This window comes from Neltuma alba, unplaced genomic scaffold (assembly GCF_004799145.2).
Source record: "Neltuma alba isolate B1F8T4 unplaced genomic scaffold, ASM479914v2 tig00004016_pilon, whole genome shotgun sequence".
NCBI lineage: Eukaryota > Viridiplantae > Streptophyta > Magnoliopsida > Fabales > Fabaceae > Neltuma > Neltuma alba.
The window spans coordinates 29,837-51,679 of NW_021633526.1; the positions used below are offsets into that span (position 1 = coordinate 29,837).

The following is a 21,843-nucleotide window of genomic DNA, read 5'->3' on the forward strand; positions in this document are numbered from 1 at the left end:
TTGTTATTAAAATATAGTGAATAATATTGATTTGGTATTTTGAAATTCAAAAATATTTTTTTTCAAATTCTCTCAATTTAGTTAATATTATTTAATTAAAATTTACAAATTTATTTATTGTTATGAATATAATATTGATATTGATATTGATGTGAATCTCCGCATATCTCGCATTATCCCTTATTATCTCTATTATCTTATATTATTATGGAATGGGTAGATTTTATTAAGATGAAAATTATAAAGTTGTGTCTATATAAATAGCGGTTATGTATTTTGGTATTGTGGAAAAGAAGAAATATTCTCTTTCACTTTTCTTCAATCCAACTCTCTACATATTCTTTTATTTTCTTGTTGAATATCTTGTCCCTTTCCTTGTTTCCATAATATGTCATGAGCATGAGTCTCTAACTAACTTATAGGAGGTATAGATATTGAAATTTTCTTATTGATCACTTAAAAGGTTTGGCCTTGATGAGAAGGTATGATATTTTGATTTTCTTAAAGCTTTTATCTTTATATTTCATGATTTACTGTTTAAATATTCAACATCTACATTTCATAATTATGATTATCCATTTGATAAAAGTTCGCGTTTCTTTTTTTAAAAGGATAAAGTACTGAATATGTTTAAATTGAACAACTAGGAGTTATATAGCTCTGATTTCTTATTTTATTATCAGAAGTTATATAACTTTAATTTTTTATTTTATTAAATGAGAAAAAAGCCATGTCGCTTTGATTTTGAGAAGAATTACTACGTGATTTGTTTACTAATATTTTCATAAGATAAACCTATAATGTTGATAGATATATCCTAACCATTATTGTGCTTTAGAAAAACATTATTCCTAGTTGTTTTCTTTTGGAGCAATTTAAAATATTTTCATTGTTCTGGATGATATGATTTCTTTTATATAGTTTAAGAAACATCTTGTATTTAGCTCGAAAAGGGAAGGAAACATCTTATATGTAAACAGGTTAATATTTTATAGATTATTATCTTTATCTTTTCAGATATTATGTTCTTTTTTATAATAATATCATAGGCACCTTACAAAACTTGAGTTTATGGTTTTTGATATTATTAGAAAAATAATAATTTACTCTGGGTAATAGATGCAAAAATTTATCTAAATACCAGTGACTTGGAAAATACAATCAGAGACAATCAAACATCTAGCCAAGATAAAACCAAAATTTTATATGCCAACATATACATGAATGGCTAAAAATTGAGTATTTGACCATAAAAAATCAATTTATTCTTTAGATTAGCTTAAAACAAAAGTATGAGTACCAGAAAACTATTATTTTTTCATAAGTTTGTTATAACTATGAATGCATTTATACTCGCAAGACTTTAAACATGTATGTATAATTCTGTAACATCCATCGTCAGTAACTTTTTCTCACATGATTTTAGTAGAAAGCTTATTTTAAATATTACAAAATTATATACTCACTCACGAGTTTAAAATCTTACGGATATAAATGAATTTAGTTATAAGAAGTTTTTTTGAAAGAATAACAGCTTTTTTTATGGTCATACCTTTCTTTTAAGATGTTCCAAATAACAAATAGGTCTTTTACATTTAAACATTCAATTTTTAACCTTTTATAAAAATAGTGGCATAAAAAGCTTTGGCTTTATCTTGATTAGATGCTTAATTACCTTTTTTTTTTAATTGTGTCTTCCAAATTATTGATATTTAGATGGATTTTGACATCTAGCACTCAATATAAATAATTTTTTTTCAGTAAAGTCAATAGCAACAAACTCAAATTTTATAAGATTTGACATGACAATAATATGATTAAAAAAATATAATATTAGAAAAGAATAAATCTAGCAACATATAAAATATTGACTTGTTTAAATATAAGAGGTCTTTTTATGCTATGAAGTAGATCATACCATTCACAAGGAGGAAAACATTCTAATATTTCCAAAAGAAGATAGTCAAGAATAATGTTTTTCTAAAGCATAATAAATTGTTAGTGTATTTATTAATATCATAGGTTCAGCGCATGGAAATATTAATAAATAAACCACACTTCAATCTTTTTCAAGATTAAGACCAAGTGACTTTTGACCGTTTAATTATAAGATAAAAAATTAAAATTTTACAACTTTTGGTCGTTCAATAAGATAAAAAAAAATTAAAGGTACGTGACTCTTACCACTTAATATACACACATTCAATACTTTTCTTTTAAAAAATGAATTTTTATTAAATTGTTAATTATAATCATTATATATAGAATAATAGATCTTGAATTTTTAGACGATAAATCATAAAATATGAAATATAGATACTATAAGATAATAAGAGGTAAAAGTATCATGCATTTCAGATGATGGGCATGAAACTTCAAGTGATCAGATTATGACAATAAAAGAAAATCAGCAAAACAATGAGAAAATAAGTAGATAATTGAAGAGAAGAGGGATAATAGAGAATATTTCTTTATTTTTATAACGCCTGATCTATTTATCAAATGGATAATCATAATTAAACAAATTTATATATTTGATCCTTTAATTTCATATAAAATTTTAGTTTGGTTTCTTAATTTTAAAAGATATATTTTTAATTATTTAATATTAAATTTTTATGTTGAAATAATAATTTTTTGTAATAATTATGGTTATTTTTTAAAACTAAACTTAGTATGTTAACATTTAAGATTGAAAATACTTTATTAATATTTAAGATTTTAATATCGTCATTTTTTAATTAAAAATTTCAAACTTAAATGATTAAATGACTAAAGTTATATTTTTTGAAGTTAATGAACTAATTTAAAATCCTACATAAAATTAAAGGATTAAAAGCATATTTTTGCCGTCATAATTATTATCTCTATTCATTATTTCGTTCTCTTCTTAATATCTTACCATTTTTTTTTATTTTCATAACATTTATTTATTTTATAACAAACTCTTACTCCACTTATTAGTATTTTTCATTAGTAAAGAATAAAATATCTAAAGTTCATTAAAAAAAAGATTAAATATCTAAAGATAATTACATTTTATTGCAAATTTAAAATAAAAAGTATTTTGAAATAAAATCAAAACTTTATCAATGTTGCTTTTCTTTTTAATAAAGGGATCAAGCTTCATTAATTAGTAAAATGATTGCATGCACAAATGCCCAATTCATGTGCATCATACTAAATGAATTTCAACAAAGAACAACAACAACATAAAAATATTTGGAAGATTAATTGGGTTGTATGTAACAGGTATTTATATTTTGCATAATGGGTCGGGTTCTCAATAAAATAATATAAACTAAAATGACATAAAAATCAAACGAAAAAAATTGAATAAACCAACCACATAAATTAGATTTCTGTTAAATAAATTAAATTTTTATCTGGTTTCGTTCATTTTTTCTCTCTCTCTATATATATTTATAAAAGATGAAAAACACAACTATTTGATTTTATACTTTCTAGAACCTTGAAATATGACTTATTTACTCAAATTTTTATTTGTAAAAAATTTAATTCATTCTTTTAAATCCCACGAATCTTGTATAAAGAGCCTAAGCCCGACGCTGCAAGCATGCAACGCAGCGTTTATACGTTCGCGCAAATAGAATGGGTGGTTGGCTCCTGGTTGGTTCCGCCCGATATACACCGTCTTCGATGCCTCGTCCATTTGCAGCGCCCCATGACTTCGTGCTTTGCCGTCTTCTTGTGTCTTCTTCTCCTTCGACTTCGAGCTACGTCCCATAGCAGAGGGCAGCCCACCAGCCCCTCCTCCGACTCCGGGTTTCTCCTCCTCCATGGACCGTCGTGGTCAGAGGCAGTTGGAGCCTAAAAGTTAGAGTTCTTTCTTTTCCGGTGATATGAAAGAGAGAGGGGTTTTATGATAGAATTTTCGTCATTTTGAACTTCTTTGCTTGTGATGGAGGAAGCTCAATTGGAGCCTTCAAAACCCTCTGAAATTTTGACGGGTTTTCCTCATTACCGTCGATCACATTTGAAGAGTGGGACTTATCATACCCTGGTTCGTATCCTATCCCACTGCAACAATGAGTGCAGTCTACCTGGCACAATAGGAAATCATGCTGCTTCTCCAGAGCTAAAAAATCATAGTAAGTGAAAATCAACGACTCTTGACTTTTTTTTTTTTTTTTTTTTTTAATTTTCCTAATCGTTCCACAGATTTCTTATTGGAATTGAAGTAATTACCTTACTTTAGAAACTATGTTTTAAGCTTTGCTTTTGTGTTTGCTGTTCGTTTCAATTTAACTGCGTATTTCTCATGCAATTCTCTCTTCCTTCTCCTGTTTGAAGCCAATGGCATCGATAGATTGCGGCAAGAAAACCGGGAAAGGGAGCCTCAGAACTTGCAATTTTCTGGTATTGATCTTATGAATCTCAAGCATCCTGTATCCCACGGGGGAAAACAGGTTCTTGAGAACTCTAATGGTAGGGAGTTTATAATGGGAGTAGAGGAAGATGTAGGCTCTGCTGGGAGGCAGGATATGATGATTTGGGAAAGTGAAAGTGTTGAGGCCTTGTCTATGAGAACTAATGGTTTGAATAAGGAACAGAAGAAAATAGAAGAGTTGAATCAGATAGCGAAAGGAGCTGAAAACCTTGTTGACAATGGCTCAATTCCTTTGAACTTGAGATTAGGTGAAAACCAGAATGGAAGCAGTGAAGTTGACTTGATCGATTACCAAGTGGAGCATGCTGAATTTAGGAGATCCGATATCAACACATCTGGAACTGAAAGCCAGTTATATAGAAGGAGAATTTAATCAAAATATCTCCAAAGGCTTTGATGGATCTTTCATTGCTAACAGTTCAACATCTGAAACAAAGGAAACCTCCGTACCTGAAATTAGTACTTCAAGTACAGGGCATGAGACACAGCAAAAAGAAATGGAATTAGTGGAACCACTTTGTGATGCAATGGTTTCTCTGCCTATTATTGAAGAAGGTGAGTTTGAGAAGGAAGAACGTGGTCAAAGGGTTCATGTAGCAACACACCTTTCTCTAGATGATGGTATGGAATATAACGACCCGTTGAATTTTAGTATTGAGCTTGAGAGACTACAAAAGGAAATGGAATTGGTGAAACCTGTTTCTGCTGCAGTTGTTTCTTTTCGTACTGCTGAAGAGGGTAAGTATGAGAAGGAAGAACAACGTGGTCAAAAGGCATGTGAGGCTATTCAATTTTCTGTGGATCAGGGTATGAATAATGAAGAATCAAATTCAACTGTAAAGCATGAGAAACAAAAAAAGGAAATGGACTCAGCAAAACCAGCTTGTGCTGCAATGGTTTCTCTTCCTACTACCAAAGAGGGTAAGCTTGACAAGGAAGAACAACACGGTCAAAAGGCTTCTGAAGCAATGCATGTTTCTGTGGATCAGGCTATGAATAGTGAAGCATTGATTTCAAGTATAAATCCCAATAGACAACAAAAGGAAATGGAACTGGTGAAACCTGTTTCTGCTGCAATTATTTCTCTTCCTACTACTGAAGAGGGTGAGTTTAAGAAGGAAGAACAACAGGGACAAAGGGTTCCTGAAGCAATGCAATTTTCTATGGATGAGGGTGTGAATAATGAAGCATCAAATTCACATATAAAGCATGAGAAACAGCAAAAGGAAATGAACTCATCAAAACCAGTTTGTGCTGCAATTGTTTCTCTTCCTACTACCAAAGAGGGTGAGCTTGAGAAGAAAGTACAAGATGGTCAGAAGGTTCCTGAAGCAATGCACATATCTGTAGATCATGGCATGGATATTGAATCATTGATTTTAACAACAAAGCCTAAAAGCCAACATAATCCAATGGAATTGGCGAAACCTGGCTGTGCTGCAATCGTTTCCCTTCCTGATATTGAAGAGGATGAACTTGAGAAGGAAGAACATAATTGTAGTGATGGTTCCAAATCCACTAAGACGTATGTAAGGAAGAGTAAGAAGAGGGATTTGGGCCTCTCGGACATAGAGCCATCAGGTAGAAAGGTCCCTGAAGCAATGGACTTATCTGTTAATCAGGGTATCAACGGTGAAACATTGAATGTGGGCAACTATAGCGAAGAGATGTGGTTCATGGACATTGATATTTTGGATGCTAAACATGAAATGCGGCATGAAAAAGAGCAGCCAGAAAAAATAACTTGTGCAAATGGTGCAATATTTTCCAATCATCCAGATAAGAAAGAAGGCATTGAAGAGGGAGAAATTTCAGGTGACTTTAGAATGGATGAGAATTCAATTGATACGTCTTCTGCAGATTCCTTGATGATAGAACAGAGGGAACATGATGTACACAAGCTCCAACATGTTATTGAAAATATAGTATTTCCTTTTAACACACAGAAAGAAGAAAAAGAAAAACAATATGAATCAACTCAAGATAACAGTAGACTAATGCAACCTAGGAAAAGTGATAAAAATGGGCTTCCAAATGGAGTTGACTTTGGAATCTCTCGGGAAATTGTTGATTATGGGGATTTAGTGGAGCATGGTTCTGTATCGGTTACTGCAAAAAGTGAAGACGGGGGAATTAAAGGTGTTGTTGGCTTGCCACCCACTTTGGCTAACAAAGAAGTCTCGCCCGCAGAAGAAGCCACTGATGATCATCAAAACACATCTGCAGTAAGGGTATGATTTTCACTTGCATTCTTCAATGAATTGTGCAATAAAACATTTTTATTTTCTCATGTTAACTTTGCTCTTAAAACATTTAAATATGAGTCTTTGTTTTATTTTAATTATTTATATTTATCTGCATGAGATGTTTTGATTGCTTGATGATCTTCCTTCGTTATTGTTTAGTTTAGTTTTGTGAGGGGTTAAAATAAGATACTATAGGCTTGTTTTGAGCTTATACTACCTTGTTTGGTGTTACACACACACACACACACACACATTTAAGTGTTCATCTACATGTTTATGCATAATATGTTAAATTCCCAAGCGTATTATTCCCTTGTTTCTATGAAGTGTTTGCAACTTGTAGGGTTTTGGGAAAGGCACAAGAATTTAAAAATTAGGTTCGTTTATTAATTTATGTGATTTGAATGTGCCCATGCCAAAACGACACTCCATGATGTACAATCACTTGTAGAAATTCTGTACTCTTTTCTATTGAAGCGTTGAATGATGCAGACTAACTTGTAGTAAATTGTGCTGCATTTGTTTTTTGTTTTGTTTTGTTGTATGACCACTGTGGTTGATCCTTTACAGCAGAAAGCTGGCATCAGTTGTAAGAAAAAGCGTGGTCCTGTTACTGAGGAAAGGAAGGCCAAAAAGAAGGTATTCTTAAATTGTTTTTCGGTTATTTGTATTTTTTAATGTTGAGCTATTGGTTTTAAGTTGTGATATTATATTTTAAAAATTAGTTAATTCCATCGCTTCTGAAACCAATCTTAAGATCGTTCATGGAATAGTGCATAAATCTGTATGCTTCCAATATGTGGTTGATCTTTTATTTGTTTGATTTTATTACATAGGAAAAGAAAAGAAAGAAGCGGGCAGAAAAGAACAGAAAACTTGGGGTTAAAAGGTTGAAGCTGCAGCCAGTACAGAAACCAAAAACTATCACATATTGCCGCCATTATCTGAAGGGAAGGTGCCATGAGGTTGTTCATATGACTCAATCACATGATAATTATCTTTTTCTCTTTTGCTTGCAAAAGTGAAGGAATGCATCTATATAAAATTCTAGTAGAATTTTCACCTACATATGCGCAATTTCGTTTGTCATCTCTTATACATAAAGCCCACTGTAAGGATGAAGGCATTCTATATTTGGGAAAATCAAAATATAGTGGCATTTCATGTGTAATTCCTCTTGTACATGAAGATTTCCTTAAAACGCTTGTCTGAAGTCATGTAGAGGATCTTCAATTTTAATATTTCTATTGTGGAGCATAACATGTGACGGGATGCATTACCATGACCTCTATTAAACTTCTTCTGCTTAATGTTCAAAAGCATCCCATCCTGATCATTATTTGCATGAGTTTTAAATGGATGCATATTTTGCAGCATATGTTGATAGTTTATTGCTAAGTGTACGAGTCTAATTTCCTTTCCATCTCCAATGAAAAAAACAATTGACAGGGTGACAAGTGCAAGTTCTCACATGACATAGTGCCTCTGACAAAATCGAAGGTATTACTTCCTAGTAGTTAATTCAGTGATAAGTAACGGGAGCAACTAATTAGGCTTTTTAAATTTTAGAAAACCTGAATTTTTATTGAAATTGCAGCCGTGCTGTCACTTTGCTCGTCACTCTTGCATGAAAGGTGATGACTGTCCATTTGATCATGAGCTTTCCAAGTATCCTTGTAGCAATTTTGTGAGTAAAGGATCTTGCAGCAGAGGGAATGCTTGTATGTTTTCACACGAGGTACTACAATAACTTCATATGATTTGTAAATGATGTAATAACCTGTGATGTGATTGAACTAATAGAGGATTTGCATCAACCAAGTCGTTTCAACGATATATGCGTTCATGATCTATAATCTAACTGAAATGGACTCCTATTGTACAGATGCCAACCAAACAAGATGTTGCTACATCTTCAAATGATAGCAAAGCTGAGTTGGAGCCTAAACTATTAGGAAATGCAAACTTAAGCAAGCCGCCTAATATCAGCAGCAGCAGTGCTTCTCAGCAAAAACAGATCTCTGATTCAAAAGGAATTCAAACTCACTTGAATTCAGAAAAAGAGGTGACAGACACTGTAAAGAAACCACCGACAATGGCACCTAAAGGAATTAGTTTCATCAATTTTTCGAAATCATCTTCTCGAAAACAAGGAATGGTAACGCCAGACAAGGGAAATTCTGTTCAAATTGGGACCCTTTCTAATCAAAGTGCATCGGGCACGGCTTTAAACTTGATGAATCCTGGGAAAACGCCAGTGGGGGTACCTAAAGGAATTAATTTCCTTTCATTTGGAAAAGGTCGTATTTCCGGTTTCAAAAGTACTGTTTCCTCCTTTCTGAATAAGGAAAGTGGTATCAAGTTGTCTCAGAAAGGAAGTTTAGGTACGCCTGAACAAGCATCTCTAGAGAAGGATGATGGCAGTAAAATTGGCATTGGGCTGCAGACTGCTGTGTGCTCAAATGAGACTTTAAAGGAAAATCAATGTGTAGCGGGGAAAATGGATTTGGGTTTCCAAGGAAAAGCTTCAATACATCGTTATAGTAATGGTGTACAATTTAGCTCAACCTCTCATCAGGATCACAGTCTTAGTAGATCAGTGCAAGAGGGAGCTAAGGCATATACTCCTCAGACTTCAACTCTGACCTCATCTATGTTTCCAACTTCTCCATTTATTTCAGGTCAATCTTCAGAACGGTTAGCACCAGGACATCATAAGCACGTATATAACTCTGCTCAAAGGGCACTGTTATCAACTCTATCATTTGCAGCAGAGCACGAGTCCAATATTAAGCTAAAGTCCCCTTTTGGTGCATCAGCTGTGAAATTAGAGATGAACAAGGCTGTATAGCAGTTCATAGATCCAATAATGTCAGGGAGTGCATGATTGGGAGTTCATGATTTCGGAGTGCATGATTGGGAGTCCATGATTTCAAGTTCATTTGCATGATTTGGTATAACAGAGAAGTTCCAAGCCACCTATCGCGTGGTCGAGTGGATGATAATCCGAGGGTTGTCGAGTGCTGTTTTCTTCTGTAATATTTTCTTGCTGCTCATTGCAGGTAATATCTTGCACCCATTTGCACTAATGTAAATTTCTTTGCATTGCGGTATTTGACGTCTAATAATTAATGGGAAGACGTTTGCCTCAAACATGATGCCAGATTGCTTGATCTTGACATTAAAATCCTCAGTAAAAATTTAACCATTTTTAAATTCATTACAGTACTTTCCTGGTGATTGTGCTTTATATTGTTATTGTAGGGCTTGCAGGTCATTATGGCAGCAAATTTGATGAACAATTTCCCACACTCTTCTCAACATGAGATGAATGAAAATAGATGACATTTTAGTTTTGCCGCCAGAAATCACCCGTGGTCTGCAAGAAATACGGATTCTGAACGAGGTGATAATGACACCACAACGAAGGCATCATGAAAATGGATGAAGGATGATGAAGAGGGAGGTGAAACCAGCTGCAAGACATTCGTTTCTGCTAAAATGGCTCATTCAAGGACAAAACAAAACTGATTTCTTCCAACACTGCGTTAGGGGGCCCTGAATGTCGAAGCAGTGCGTGAAGTCAGACTACCGAGATTTACTCTCATTTTGATTGAAAAACTTGTCGTTTTTTCAACCTTAATTATTTGTCTCAGATACGTTGTTTCACCAAAGTTAAATTAATATGTTCAATGGAAGGGGTCAATACTTCTAAAACAATTTATTGAGGTTACTTCTACTAATAGGCAAGAATTATAATAATAGGTAGTTTTTAAATAGAAAAAAATGTGTTTGGGCTTGCGTTGAATTTAATTTGGTTCTTACTTTGACCCAAAAAAATTTAATGCTGCACAATTATTCTTCCTATTAATTACTTCCATTCGTTCTTTTTAAATAGAAAATTAATCAAATCACATTAATAAAAAAAAAAAGTGAGTTTAAATTACTACCTCCACTTCTATTATAAGCTCTGAATTTGAGAAAGAGTGTAGTTTATTTTATAAATGTCAATTTAAATTTCTCTCAACATTTAATCTGTTTTTTTTCCAATTTTTTCCTCAGATTATTTATTCTTTTTTTTTTTACCACACTATTTCTTATTACTACATTTTCTTATGTATTTTTCTTCATCTTTTCCCACTTATTATAAGGATATACTTGTAAATAAAAGCGTATTTATTTTTTATTTATTATTTTAATTAATTTTAACTGATTTTTCATTATATATAAGTTTATTATTTCTTATTTGGAACTTATAGTAAAAATCAAAGTGAGTAGTGAGAAACAATAAATATATGAAAATGTTATATTCTTTGTTAGAATTTATTATATAGAAAATTATTTTGACATTAAATACAATAATATTAACATGACTATTAAAATGATTCACCCAAACAAATAGGAATGAAATGAAAAATAAAAAAAAATGATGAGAGCATCTAACTGCTGCTTGTAAATAAAGAAAAGTCACATGCAAATTTTTATCTCATATAAAAAGCAACGAGTAACATCATTTTGTGGCAAAATTCACATTTCAACATTAATTAAAAATCGGAAATTGTGGTTGTGGCGGCGATCTACAGTGGGCACAAGAATTTGAGAGGGGGAGGAGGTGACCAATGAGAAGAGCACAAGTCCCATCAAAATAAAACGACAGAGGGAAATGGCAGTGAAGAGGTTAGGGGTTGGAGAAGTCGACACGTGGTGTCCATGCAGATTGCGACACGTGCTACTCATGCAGCTCCTGATGACCGACAATAACCATGCCTCCGCCGGTAACCGAATCGACCGTTCCCGTTAAAGCCTCAGCCTCCCCACTATTCTTTTATTTTTGTATTTATTCACTATTATTCTGCCTCTAATTATCTTTTTCAGTCAAACAATTTTTTCTACATTTTTTATTATTTAAAAGATCAATGAATTGCCGATAGTTGATTTGTATGAATGAAGTATTGCGAAAATTGTTGAGAAGTTCTTATTTGAAAAAAATTTTCGTAAAAAAAAATTCTTGAATTGAGTGAGTGTAACTTTTTTTTCTAAATTATGTGCAATATACGTCAGTTATGCATAAACATCTTTCATTTCAGATTTTTTTTTATAAAATACGAAATATTTTAATGGGAGATTCTTTGATAATTTTTTCTAAAATAATTTGAATTATTTGGAAATAAATAGACATGAGAAGCAATTAAAAATAGTAGAAAAATATATTTAGGTAAAACAAAACGGGTGCAGGAAGTCAGGCACAATATATACGGCCTATATATTCAGGCTTCTGGATAAAATATAAAAACATTAAAATGATTTGACTAGGACCGGCTAAAATATGGACAGGAGAGAGGGTGGGTCCCCTGTATTGCAACAAAAGGTCAAAACTAGGACACGTGGCATTAAGTCCATTTCCCAAAATGGACAGTCCCGCAGATATACTCAATTCTTTATTTTCCATTTTTAATTAAAAATTTGGATTAGCTGGTCCCCTTGTTCATCCCCTCCATGTCTGTTTATAAGATCCATTTTGGATAATCAAAATGAATTTTTACTAATTTATTTTTAATAACTTCTTTCATATACTCTCTTTCATATTTTTCTTTTTCATGATCCATTATGGATAGAAAATATTTAAAAAAATACATTTCCTATCTATTCATTATTTTAGATTAATTTTAATAATTTCTTTGAACTACATAATTTGATTGTTTGAGTCGAGGAATGAAATTAGCACTATATTATAAGAGATAATTAAATATTTAAGTTGATTCTAAATATAATATCAAAATTTACTTTATTTTCAGCATTTGTTCATTTTACTTTTAAGTAATTTTTGTATTGATTACACATTTTAAGCAGCTTTTATTGAAAAATAATTTCAAAGATATTTTAAGAAAGATAAAATTTATTTATTATAAATAACTAAATAATATTTATTTATTAAAAATAATTAACTTAATTATTTTTTAATATTTATAAATTAGTTGTAGTTTTTATCTTATTAATAATAATTAGATGTGGTATAAATTACTTTTTTTTCCCCCTCAAATCTCAATACAAATTTTGGACAGGGGCTTTCTCCCACTCTTGCCAAACTAAAAGAAAAAATATTTTGATTATTCATCGCCTATAAAGGGAAAATAAAGTTTGAAAGCGCTTAGTTTATCATTCTCCATACTCCCAAAACGGTACAGCCAGTTCTCTCTCTCTCTCTCTCTACGTGTCCTCTACCTCTGCAACACTGGCACTTTCCAGCGGTAAAGCAGTGACAATATGGGGGTGGCTCACGGTGGATCCGGCGGGATCGGCGGTGGTGGCAGGTCAGAATCCATTTCTACAGTTCTATTAAACGAAGCTATGGCAGGAGTAGCACGAGTCAAATCAGAGCAAGTGATGATGTCTGATGAGGACACCGGTCGTTCGAGCTCTGGTGGGTACTGCGATGTTGAAGGTGAACCAGACGACGGCGTTTACAGTGAGGATTCGGCAAAGAAGAGCTCTCCATGGACGGATGGGGAGTTTACTGAACCAGTTCCACCTGTTCATGTCAAGCTTGAGGAGCCGGGTGGACTGGTGGATTATGTCGATGGCGGTGCTGGAGTTAATGGGTCGTCTTATTCATCGCCAATCCTCTTGCCGAAACCGATGGAAGGGTTGCACGAGTTGGGCCCGCCGCCGTTCCTCAAGAAGACATTCGAGATGGTTGAGGACCCGGTGACCGACCCGATTGTGTCCTGGAGCGAAGCTCGTGATAGCTTCATCGTTTGGGATTCCCATGAATTTTCCAAAATTCTTCTCCCTAAGTACTTCAAACACAGCAATTTCTCGAGCTTCATTCGGCAGCTTAACACATACGTGAGTAACGCAACCTAATTTCTCTTGTTCAATAGTGCAAATAGTTCTTGCCCTTCAATTTAAGCAGAGAGAAAAGTTTGTGTGTGCATGATTGTAACTTCTGTAATGTCTTGTTTCTTGCGAAGCTTCTTGCTAGACAAAAAATACTTGGGTTATATGCGTATTTTTCTATGGATGATTATTATAATATTTGTGCTCCACAATAATCGAGATTTTGTTCTTGAACTTCGTTTAATTTCTTGGGAAGAAGAAAAAAATTTCCCGTGTGCTCAAATTTTTGCTGCTGATGTTAAGTAGTTAAATTTTCTGCTCATGTTCGTTTTCTGTATGTTTAACCTATTGTGGTTAAAAGTTTATCACTTGTATCATATGCCAACTTATTGTTTTACTGATTGAACTTTGCCGGAGTTTTCTTGATGAATCCTGGCGCTGTCTAGATATTAAATTTGTCATGTGATGATTACAGGGATTTCGGAAAATTGATTCAGATCGTTGGGAGTTTGCGAACGAAGGATTTCAGGGTGGAAAGAAGCATTTACTGAAGAACATTAGGAGGAGAAGCAAGTATAACAAACTGCAACAAGGAGGAGCGTTGACTTCCATGAAACCTGGCCTGGAGGCTGAAGTTGAGAGACTGAAGAAGGATCAGAGCATACTGAAAGTGGAAATTCTAAAGCTGAGACAGCAACAAGAGACTTCACAGGTTCAGCTTGTAAATGTTCAAGAGCGTGTTCGGTCGGCCGAGTTGAAGCAGTGCCAGATGATGTATTTCCTGACCAAAATGGCCAGAAGACCAACGTTCATTCAGCATTTAATCCAGAAGATAAAGCGAAAAAGAGAGCTCGGTGGGGGCGAGATCGGTAAGAGACCCAGATTGCTTGGAAACCATTGTCCTGTGAACTTTCCCAAGGCCATGGACACTAGTCCTGATGTTGATTATAGACAAGGTAATAAGGACTTAGCTTCATTGCAGTCAGAGCTCAATGGACTCTTGTCTGAAACAGTGAACAATAGCAGAACGCAGCCTGCAGCCCCTTCTGCTCTGAAAGATGAACTACGCAGTCCGGGATTAAGGACCAATGCTTCAAGAGCAAGTGCTAACGATGCATCTTCTGCAGCCTGCTGTATGATGTCAGAGAAACTGATGGAAGAGAACTCTGTTGTTGAGGAAGGGCTTGATGTGAATGATTCAAATATCTATCTTGAATTGGAGGATTTGATTAGCAAACAAACTGACTGGGTTGGATCTGCAAGTGGATTAGTGGGGCAAACTGGTTGTATCTGATTGATTCCTTGAGAAGGTAAAGCTCTTTTCAAAGATTGTTTTCTCCTGAAATTGCAATTCAGAAGTGTAGTAAGTGAAGGCCTATGAATAGCTCTACATCCATCTCTGACATATACTATTTTGTGCATGTTTTTAGAGCTTAAATCTAGATATTCAATAGAAGAATGGAGGAACATAAATTGAACTACCACTTGAACAGAAGGTTGTAATATTATGTTCACGAACTGATGATTCATGAATTACATAATTTTTTCCCGTTGTTGACATTGCTTGCGTGCATTTGCAGGTTGCAAGAGTGAGCCCACACTTGAAAAAGATGCTGCAGCTGCAACAGCAATGATGATGAGCAAATTATATTTAGGCTCTTCAACATATGCTAACTTGAGAAGTGAGAAGGCAGATTGCTCTACCAGTTTACGTGATATAGAAACTCAGAAAGAAATCAAGTGTTTCTTCTCTTGGCTGGAGCTAAATTAGAATATTATGTTCCTCACACATCTTTGACATGTTATTTTTCATAGTCCTTTACTGCGATGATAAGTTTTCCCCTTTGTACAAAGCCTGGTATCAGCCACTTCTCAAAGCTGAACCTCTTGTGACCACTCAACTGTTTGTAATATCACTACGTCACTATCACCTTGGTTGGTGCATGTTCATACTTCCTGTTTTATGGCTTGTGTACTGTTCCTGCTTGCTTGCTTTGTTTTAGTTCTTTAAAAATTAGGTATATATGATTCTGGTTCACATTCTGAAGCATTTCACATCATTGTAGGAAACAGTTCTTGGTTAAGCCATACATCAACAGATTTTTATCCACTCACCAATCCCCACTCTCTTATGATACATATATTTATAAAATTATAAAAAGAATAGATAAATATGCAAGCTAACAGTTTAAAGTAGAGTCAAGAGCATTGTATGCGGCTTGAGACTAGAGAAATGGAAAATGGGCATAAGCAATTTTGTCCAAAAAGAAAGCGTAAAAGGTCAGGGACACCTATCATCAAGTGGGTCCCTGAGAGTGAGAAGCCAAATAAAAGCAATTAAAAAAGGGAAAAGCAGGGCAGGTGTCGAGGAGAAGAAGATGAAGGGACCCCAACGACGACTAAAGGACATTATCTTATTAATGTCGTGATCAAGTTCTGTTTCCCAAGCTGGAACACCTAAATTCAATCCAAATGTCGACAAGGAGAGGATGGATCTTCACAAGAAAGCTCTTGGTCATTTTGCGTCCTCTGCCTTGCCACGTGTTTGTCAGCAAATCGTTATATTCTCTCCTCTCATCATTTTTTTTATTATTCGCCTAATACGTCTCATTTTATGTTAAAGTGGTCATGATCAGCTGTTTCAACAAGTTTTCCTAACCATGTTTTTAATTTTTTAAAAACAAATAGTTATAAAGTAATATTAATGTCTTCAAAACAAAATTCATTGAAATAAGTACAAGTGATAAATGCAGTATTTTTTTTATTATAAATCACTTATAACTCATCCTCATATACGAAAAAAATACATTAAATTGATAAAAAATTTTAAACTTGTTTTTATGCATTTACAAATCATTCTCACATTTTTCTCTTCTTTCTCTCTTTTCAACAGGAATTAAATAAGAATAAAATTAAAAAAATCCTCATTAAATATTCTATAATTAACTTACTTTATATTTAGGATTAAGGAGGTATTTGGTTCAACCAAAGGCACTTTTAAAAAATATTTTCACACAAATCAAAATAAAACTCTTTTCACTCACTTATTTCATGTACCGTAAATCCACTTTTAGAATTATAATTTGGTTTTCATTCACATTTCAAACACTCCTTAAAATTTTTTCCTATAAGTTACTTGTAATAACAATTAGAGCGGTATAACAACTTGTGATTAATAGCAAGTTGTTCCAAAAGTAGCATAATCCGTTTGGATAAGGTTACTATATAATATTATCTCCGGTCCTAATTATAAAATCTCGTTTGTAAACTATAAGTGAGGTTTTATAATTAGGACCCGAGACAGTATGTATTACAACACAAATCATTTTATGTGAATCTCACCACCTCTCATATTGAAGATTACAATTATAATGACTTGAAATTCATAACTTCATGAACTTTGTGGTTCGTTTTTAGTTTAAAATGTAATTATCCTTATTATAAGTCACTTCTAACTTATTTTAACATAGTAAGAAAATTGAAAATTTTACTTTTATTAAAATTTTCTCCCCCCCCCCCTATTTACAAATATTCTCCTCTTTTTCTGCTTTTAACAAAAATTAAATAAGATTAAAATTGAAAACAATAATTAAAAACCTTACACATGACTTATGTTTAGGATAAATTTTTTTTTATACAAATAATTTATAATAAGCCCGGAGTGGTAGTTCATTATTTTACAATTAAACTTATGAGTCAACTGATTATCCCAAAAAAAAAAAAAATGCAAATTATAAATATTACTTAGAAGCGTACCAAACGTGGGCCATCAGATCAAATTAAAAGGGATTATTGATAAGGTTAAGTTTACCAAGCGCGAATGAGAAGCTTAGAAAAGAATAATTAAAGAGATTGAGATCAAAAGGCAAAGTCATTTTGATAGTGGTGACTTATCCAGACGATATGGTAACAGTCACAACTTCAGCTTCAAATCAAATCCTGCTGATTTTGGGTTTGTCCATTTCGCTTTAAGTCGTTTTCCATAATTATATCTCTAAAATCATTATATACCAACTTAAGGTTTCACCGTCAATCATTAACTTATTTTGGGGAGGGGAAAAAAAAAAAACTAAAGACTTTACATAATAGAGCGATGAATACTTCTTTCAGAGATTGGACATGACTTGGAAGTTGGATTAGATTCATTTCATCTAAAAGGGCTGTATGTGTTGGCTTTCTCTTCACTCCTTTCGATTCCAATTTCAAGTGCTCCTTTCGATGGGTGGAAATTTAATTTAGAGGGGAAAAAATTAATCATTTGATTCCTGTTAACTTAACCTCTAACTCAGTGGTTTTAACTTGATTAAAACTTCATCTCTATATGTTGATTTAATGCAATTTAATTCCTATAGTTTTAACAGTTTATAACGTTAGTTCCTGACATTTGAGAAATAACTTTGTCTTATAATTTTATTTATTAAAGTGTAAGGACTAACATTTTAAATGATTTAAGAACAAATGTAAGCTTGGACCAAGAAGAACGAAGGAGGAGAAAACGATTTTTTTTTTTTTCTTGAGTCAAGTTCATTCATGGGTTTCTCCTAACCATGCCTATTGATGGTGAAGAAGAAGATGATGAGACTGTAGACTTATCAAACTCCTGCTTGTCCTCCATGAAAGCCTTACTCAGAACTTCTTGGAGCAGCACGTACCTTCTTCTCTTGGCTTGTCTTTCTTCTGGAGTGTCATTGCCCATACATGCAATCTGTGATAGGTTATTAGTATCCATGATCTTGTTCAGAACTTCCGAACAACGAGGAAAGAATCGTTTGCCTAGTTCAACTGATCATCAAAAGCAGAAAGAAGTCAGCTGCCACAGTAACAATAAGCAGTAACAGGCTATGATACATTATTAACAATAAGCCTTATTTTATTAAGTGACATCTACTACATAGAATTAGGCTCTATCAAGTCATATGGAGCTCTATTTAACAGCGGTAAAGTTGCTGCCATGTGACTTGGAAGTTGTCATGAGTTCAAATCCTACAAATATCCTCTCCATTTATGGGGGTAAGATTGTGTACATTTATCCTTCCCTAGACCGCAACTAGTGGGAGCCTTGTGCACTAGGCCGCCCTTTGTATAGATATTTGATATCAGTCTAAAACTCAGAATGATTGGTTTTGACTATGATGGAAGATGGTGTTGATACCATTTTAGCAACCTTAAAATGGTGATTTTGAACTAAATTGATGACGACACCATCATTTGAGGATATATGTGGGTTCTCCCTCTCAGATTTGCATCAAAACATATTTCGCTTCTGAAGGTACAAAATCAGGTGGTAGGCGTCATTTCCCTCCCTTGTCCAAGAACAGCGAGGACAAAAGAATTTGAGTAAACTACCATTCCAGTCCTTGAAAATTATGATTGGCATCAATTTAATACCCAAAAAAAATATGCATCTCAATTGATGACATCAACCTTGAATTGACTCAAGGAAAATTCAGTTCTCTAAGGATTTTCATCCACTTATGACTCAATCAATGCAACGGACAGTAATGTTTTCTCAGGTTACTAATTTCAAGTAAAACATATTATTCAAGGGCCAAAACCTTTATCTCTAATGGCTAAATGCAATAAATTATAGATGTGAATCATCATTTACCAGATTTAGAGAGTACTCTCATCCTTGTTAGGTGCTCCTCCTTTATTTTGAAAGGTGCCTCATTCAAATCCACTGCTGTCCTCTGAGTATTAGTACTCACATTTTGAGATATATCTGAAAATGGACAGGTTCCATCAATTTGAACAATGTCCAATACAACCTTCGCTTCCATTGGAAACAATAGCTTCGCCAGTCCAACTGAAAAAAATTTATTATCAGTAAATCATATCAATTTGAGGCTATTTGAATTTAAATATCTTGAAGTTGCACTTTCTTGTAGTCCACTTGAATAAAAAATGGCATGCCATTCTAGTTGAGAACTTCTTTTCTTCTTTTACAAGTAAAGAAACAGATAATGCATCGATTTCATTTGTAAACTTAATAAACAATATGCAGACTTGTACATGGTGAATCATACTATCTTACAGAACCAAGAAAAGAACACACACAACAACATAAAGGTAACAGCCATACGAGTCTTAGGCTCAAATGCTTTGAATAGTCTAAAAGGCTTTATTCAAATCACTGATTGAAATCTAATTCCTTAAACAAAAATACCCCCCTTGACGAGTTATATTGTTAAACTTAATAAGGAGATATTTACATCACTTAAAGATTTTCTTTGCCTTAATTGGATGCTGCAAATGATTGAATTGTTTTAAAATAGTAGTTTCCGAGATGGTTTGAAATCTAATCAATAGTATGCATGTCATACCAAGAGATAGACCACTTTCTACGGCTGTTATCCTTCTAATTGTCTTCTTACACAGAAGGGGAAAAAAAGGAAGAAGAATGAAATTCATTGTGCTTTTCCACAAGGGCAATTGGCAGCAGTTCAATGTTATTAAATGGAAGCAACTTTTCCAACACTTGTAATTTGGCTGAGAATAACTGCAATAAGACTAAGATGTTAAGTAAACTTGATCCTACAACTCTGATGCTACCTGAAACTTCTCATAAAGTACATAAAGAGACATGCAAGAAGGGAAAAAAATGCAGGGTTTGGACTTGTGAATAATTACCTCTGTTTTCAAGGTATAACAGTTTCATGCGCAAATCGTCCCCTGCCATAGCAAGAGAAAAAGAAGCCTCCCCAAGTATAGGCTCTCTTCTCTCAGCTTGTTCTAATATCTCTATGCACAATCTGTCCCTAGAAGATGCTTTGCCTTCCTCAGCACCATAATAATGCACTGCCTTGGTGAGGCGCTTAGAAATTTGAAGGGCTTTCCTACCATCCAAAGTGAGATCAGAAGGCTGAGCTCCCTTGGTCAAAAGGGACACTATAATCTTAGGCTCCTTCCTCATTGCAGCCACATGGAGCACACTATATCCCCTTGAATTTTTACAATTAACATCAGCAAGCCCGAGATCAAGAAGCTCAGTAGTAGTCTTGGCATCACAGTATGCAACAGCATAGTGAAGGGCATAAGCATCATCTAGATTAGTATGTCCCTCCCTCAAGAGCAACCTGACTAACTCAACATCATCAGAATCAAGAGCCCTATGTATTCTCTTCACAAATTTATCTGGCAAACAGATGTTGTTGGACTTGTCTTCTGAGCCTAGTTCTATACGTTTATCAATAATTTGTTTCATAATTTGCTGTGGCAGAGCTTTTTCAAGAGTAATGACATCAACATCAGATTTAACAATCAACTCAGTACACCTTCCTAGAAGTGTCTCGCAGGATTTTCCACATATACTTGCAACAGAAAGAACCAGCAAAATGTCATCTGCTGCTGCCTTGTCAAGAATTTGTAGCAGATAGTTCTACAAAGCAAACAATTCCACCAGTGAAGTATTTACTGTATATAAATTTACAGTAAATCAGCAGAAGAGTAAATAAAGGAAGAAAAATCAATATAAGCTCATAATATTTCGTGCAAAATCATTGCACAAGTCATTTCATATAGCCATTTCACCATGGTAGTGACAATAAACTATTATGTTGGGCGGGGGGGTGGAAGCCCCCAGCCCCATATTTTCAAAATTTTCTTAGTATCTGCCTTCTAAAATATGCAGTTCTAGACACCATAAGATTTTAGTTTTGAAGAATGGGAATCTTGCAAAAAAAAAAAAAACTGAATTGATCAATGTACCTGATAAAGATCAACCAACTCAGATATTTCAAACGTTGAAGAAGCATAGAGCAGTTCAGCCATGAATTCCACTGCAGGTCGACAGCCAAGATGGGAGCAATCATCGTCCACACACACACGAACACCCTTGGGCGGTGACCTTAGTTTCCCACTATACAAATAACTCACAACACCCACAATCGCATCGAAACCAACCTCGTAATCCTTAGCCAATTCCTTCAATTCCAATTTCACTCCATTCCTCTCCTTCCCAGAGAACACCCTCTTGAAGAAAGGGCTTCTCGCCGCCAGAATGCAGCGGTGAACCGGAACTTCCCTACCGTCACCGAGAACGATTCTGGCGTCGGCAAAGAAGGCGTCGGACTCCGAGGTTTCGAAGATTGATGCGAGGTTGTCGGAGAGGCGGCTTAGGGCTGCAACATCTAAAGGAGGTGAAGCTTCCGGAGTTAAATGGGTTCGGGAAGTGCTGGCTATACAACATACTCCGCTTCCATTATTGCTGATCTCGTTGGAATCAGAAATGGTAATTCTAGACTCCATCGGAGACAGAAGCAAGCAACAACTGTATGAGAAAAAGTTGAGAATTACGCAAGTTCTTATCGTCCTTTAAATAGGATCTTAATGTCGATGCGTATCCAGACG

The 21,843-nt window shown here is 34.1% G+C and overlaps 3 protein-coding genes and 1 long non-coding RNA gene across 9 annotated transcripts in view; 2 read left to right on the forward strand and 2 right to left on the reverse strand.

Annotated features, from left to right (window-relative positions):
• The window catches only part of LOC114743417 (uncharacterized), a 25,091-nt gene extending 18,494 nt beyond the window's left edge, over positions 1 to 6,597 (reverse strand). The window contains exon 1 of the long non-coding RNA XR_003740003.1: positions 6,538 to 6,597. This is a non-coding gene — a long non-coding RNA (uncharacterized LOC114743417). The remainder of the gene's footprint in view (positions 1 to 6,537) is intronic.
• LOC114743412 (uncharacterized) lies at positions 3,701 to 10,168 on the forward strand. Of its 5 annotated transcripts, XM_028931622.1 has the most exons (9): positions 3,701 to 4,112; positions 4,315 to 6,642; positions 7,228 to 7,296; positions 7,494 to 7,622; positions 8,107 to 8,157; positions 8,255 to 8,395; positions 8,543 to 9,559; positions 9,589 to 9,719; positions 9,922 to 10,168. In XM_028931622.1, the coding sequence occupies exons 2-7, from the start codon at positions 4,714 to 4,716 to the stop codon at positions 9,506 to 9,508; spliced, it is 3,285 nt and encodes a 1,094-aa protein (XP_028787455.1). In that variant the 5' UTR covers positions 3,701 to 4,112; positions 4,315 to 4,713; the 3' UTR covers positions 9,509 to 9,559; positions 9,589 to 9,719; positions 9,922 to 10,168. The 5 variants fall into 5 exon arrangements, with proteins under 5 accessions (XP_028787455.1, XP_028787454.1, XP_028787457.1 ...); XM_028931621.1 differs by having other exon boundaries at positions 8,543 to 9,719; XM_028931624.1 differs by having other exon boundaries at positions 4,315 to 6,636; positions 8,543 to 9,719.
• A 2,675-nt stretch (positions 10,169 to 12,843) lies between these two features.
• LOC114743411 (heat shock factor protein HSF30) lies at positions 12,844 to 15,517 on the forward strand. 2 transcript variants are annotated; one of them, XR_003740002.1, is made up of 4 exons: positions 12,844 to 13,503; positions 13,970 to 14,804; positions 14,925 to 14,990; positions 15,075 to 15,517. XR_003740002.1 is itself a non-coding variant. In XM_028931620.1 (3 exons), exons 1-2 carry the CDS (start codon positions 12,922 to 12,924, stop codon positions 14,786 to 14,788), a joined length of 1,401 nt encoding a protein of 466 aa, XP_028787453.1. In that variant the 5' UTR covers positions 12,846 to 12,921; the 3' UTR covers positions 14,789 to 14,804; positions 15,075 to 15,517. The 2 variants fall into 2 exon arrangements, 1 of the variants encoding a protein (XP_028787453.1); XM_028931620.1 differs by lacking the exon at positions 14,925 to 14,990 and having other exon boundaries at positions 12,846 to 13,503.
• Positions 15,518 to 17,905: 2,388 nt separating this feature from the next.
• Positions 17,906 to 21,795, reverse strand: LOC114743409 (BTB/POZ domain and ankyrin repeat-containing protein NPR1-like). Its single transcript, XM_028931618.1, has 4 exons — positions 21,202 to 21,795; positions 20,125 to 20,872; positions 19,103 to 19,300; positions 17,906 to 18,276 (listed from the first exon to the last, which is right to left on the reverse strand). The coding sequence occupies exons 1-4, from the start codon at positions 21,739 to 21,741 to the stop codon at positions 18,023 to 18,025; spliced, it is 1,740 nt and encodes a 579-aa protein (XP_028787451.1). The 5' UTR covers positions 21,742 to 21,795; the 3' UTR covers positions 17,906 to 18,022.
• Between the last annotated feature and the right edge of the window lie 48 nt (positions 21,796 to 21,843).

Bases quoted from the DNA above. Each gene is read 5' to 3' on its own strand.
- LOC114743412 (XM_028931621.1), top strand. From the start codon at position 4,714: ATGCTGAATTTAGGAGATCCGATATCAACACATCTGGAACTGAAAGCC. The intron at 7,623-8,106 runs GTTGTTCATATG...AACAATTGACAG, and splicing joins TGAAGGGAAGGTGCCATGAG to GGTGACAAGTGCAAGTTCTC. The intron at 8,396-8,542 runs GTACTACAATAA...CCTATTGTACAG, and splicing joins CTTGTATGTTTTCACACGAG to ATGCCAACCAAACAAGATGT.
- LOC114743411 (XM_028931620.1), top strand. From the start codon at position 12,922: ATGGGGGTGGCTCACGGTGGATCCGGCGGGATCGGCGGTGGTGGCAGG. The intron at 13,504-13,969 runs GTGAGTAACGCA...TGATGATTACAG, and splicing joins TTCGGCAGCTTAACACATAC to GGATTTCGGAAAATTGATTC.
- LOC114743409 (XM_028931618.1), bottom strand. From the start codon at position 21,741: ATGGAGTCTAGAATTACCATTTCTGATTCCAACGAGATCAGCAATAAT. The intron at 20,873-21,201 runs GTACATTGATCA...TTTGCTTTGTAG, and splicing joins AGTTGGTTGATCTTTATCAG to AACTATCTGCTACAAATTCT. The intron at 19,301-20,124 runs GTAATTATTCAC...AATTTTTTTCAG, and splicing joins GTTATACCTTGAAAACAGAG to TTGGACTGGCGAAGCTATTG.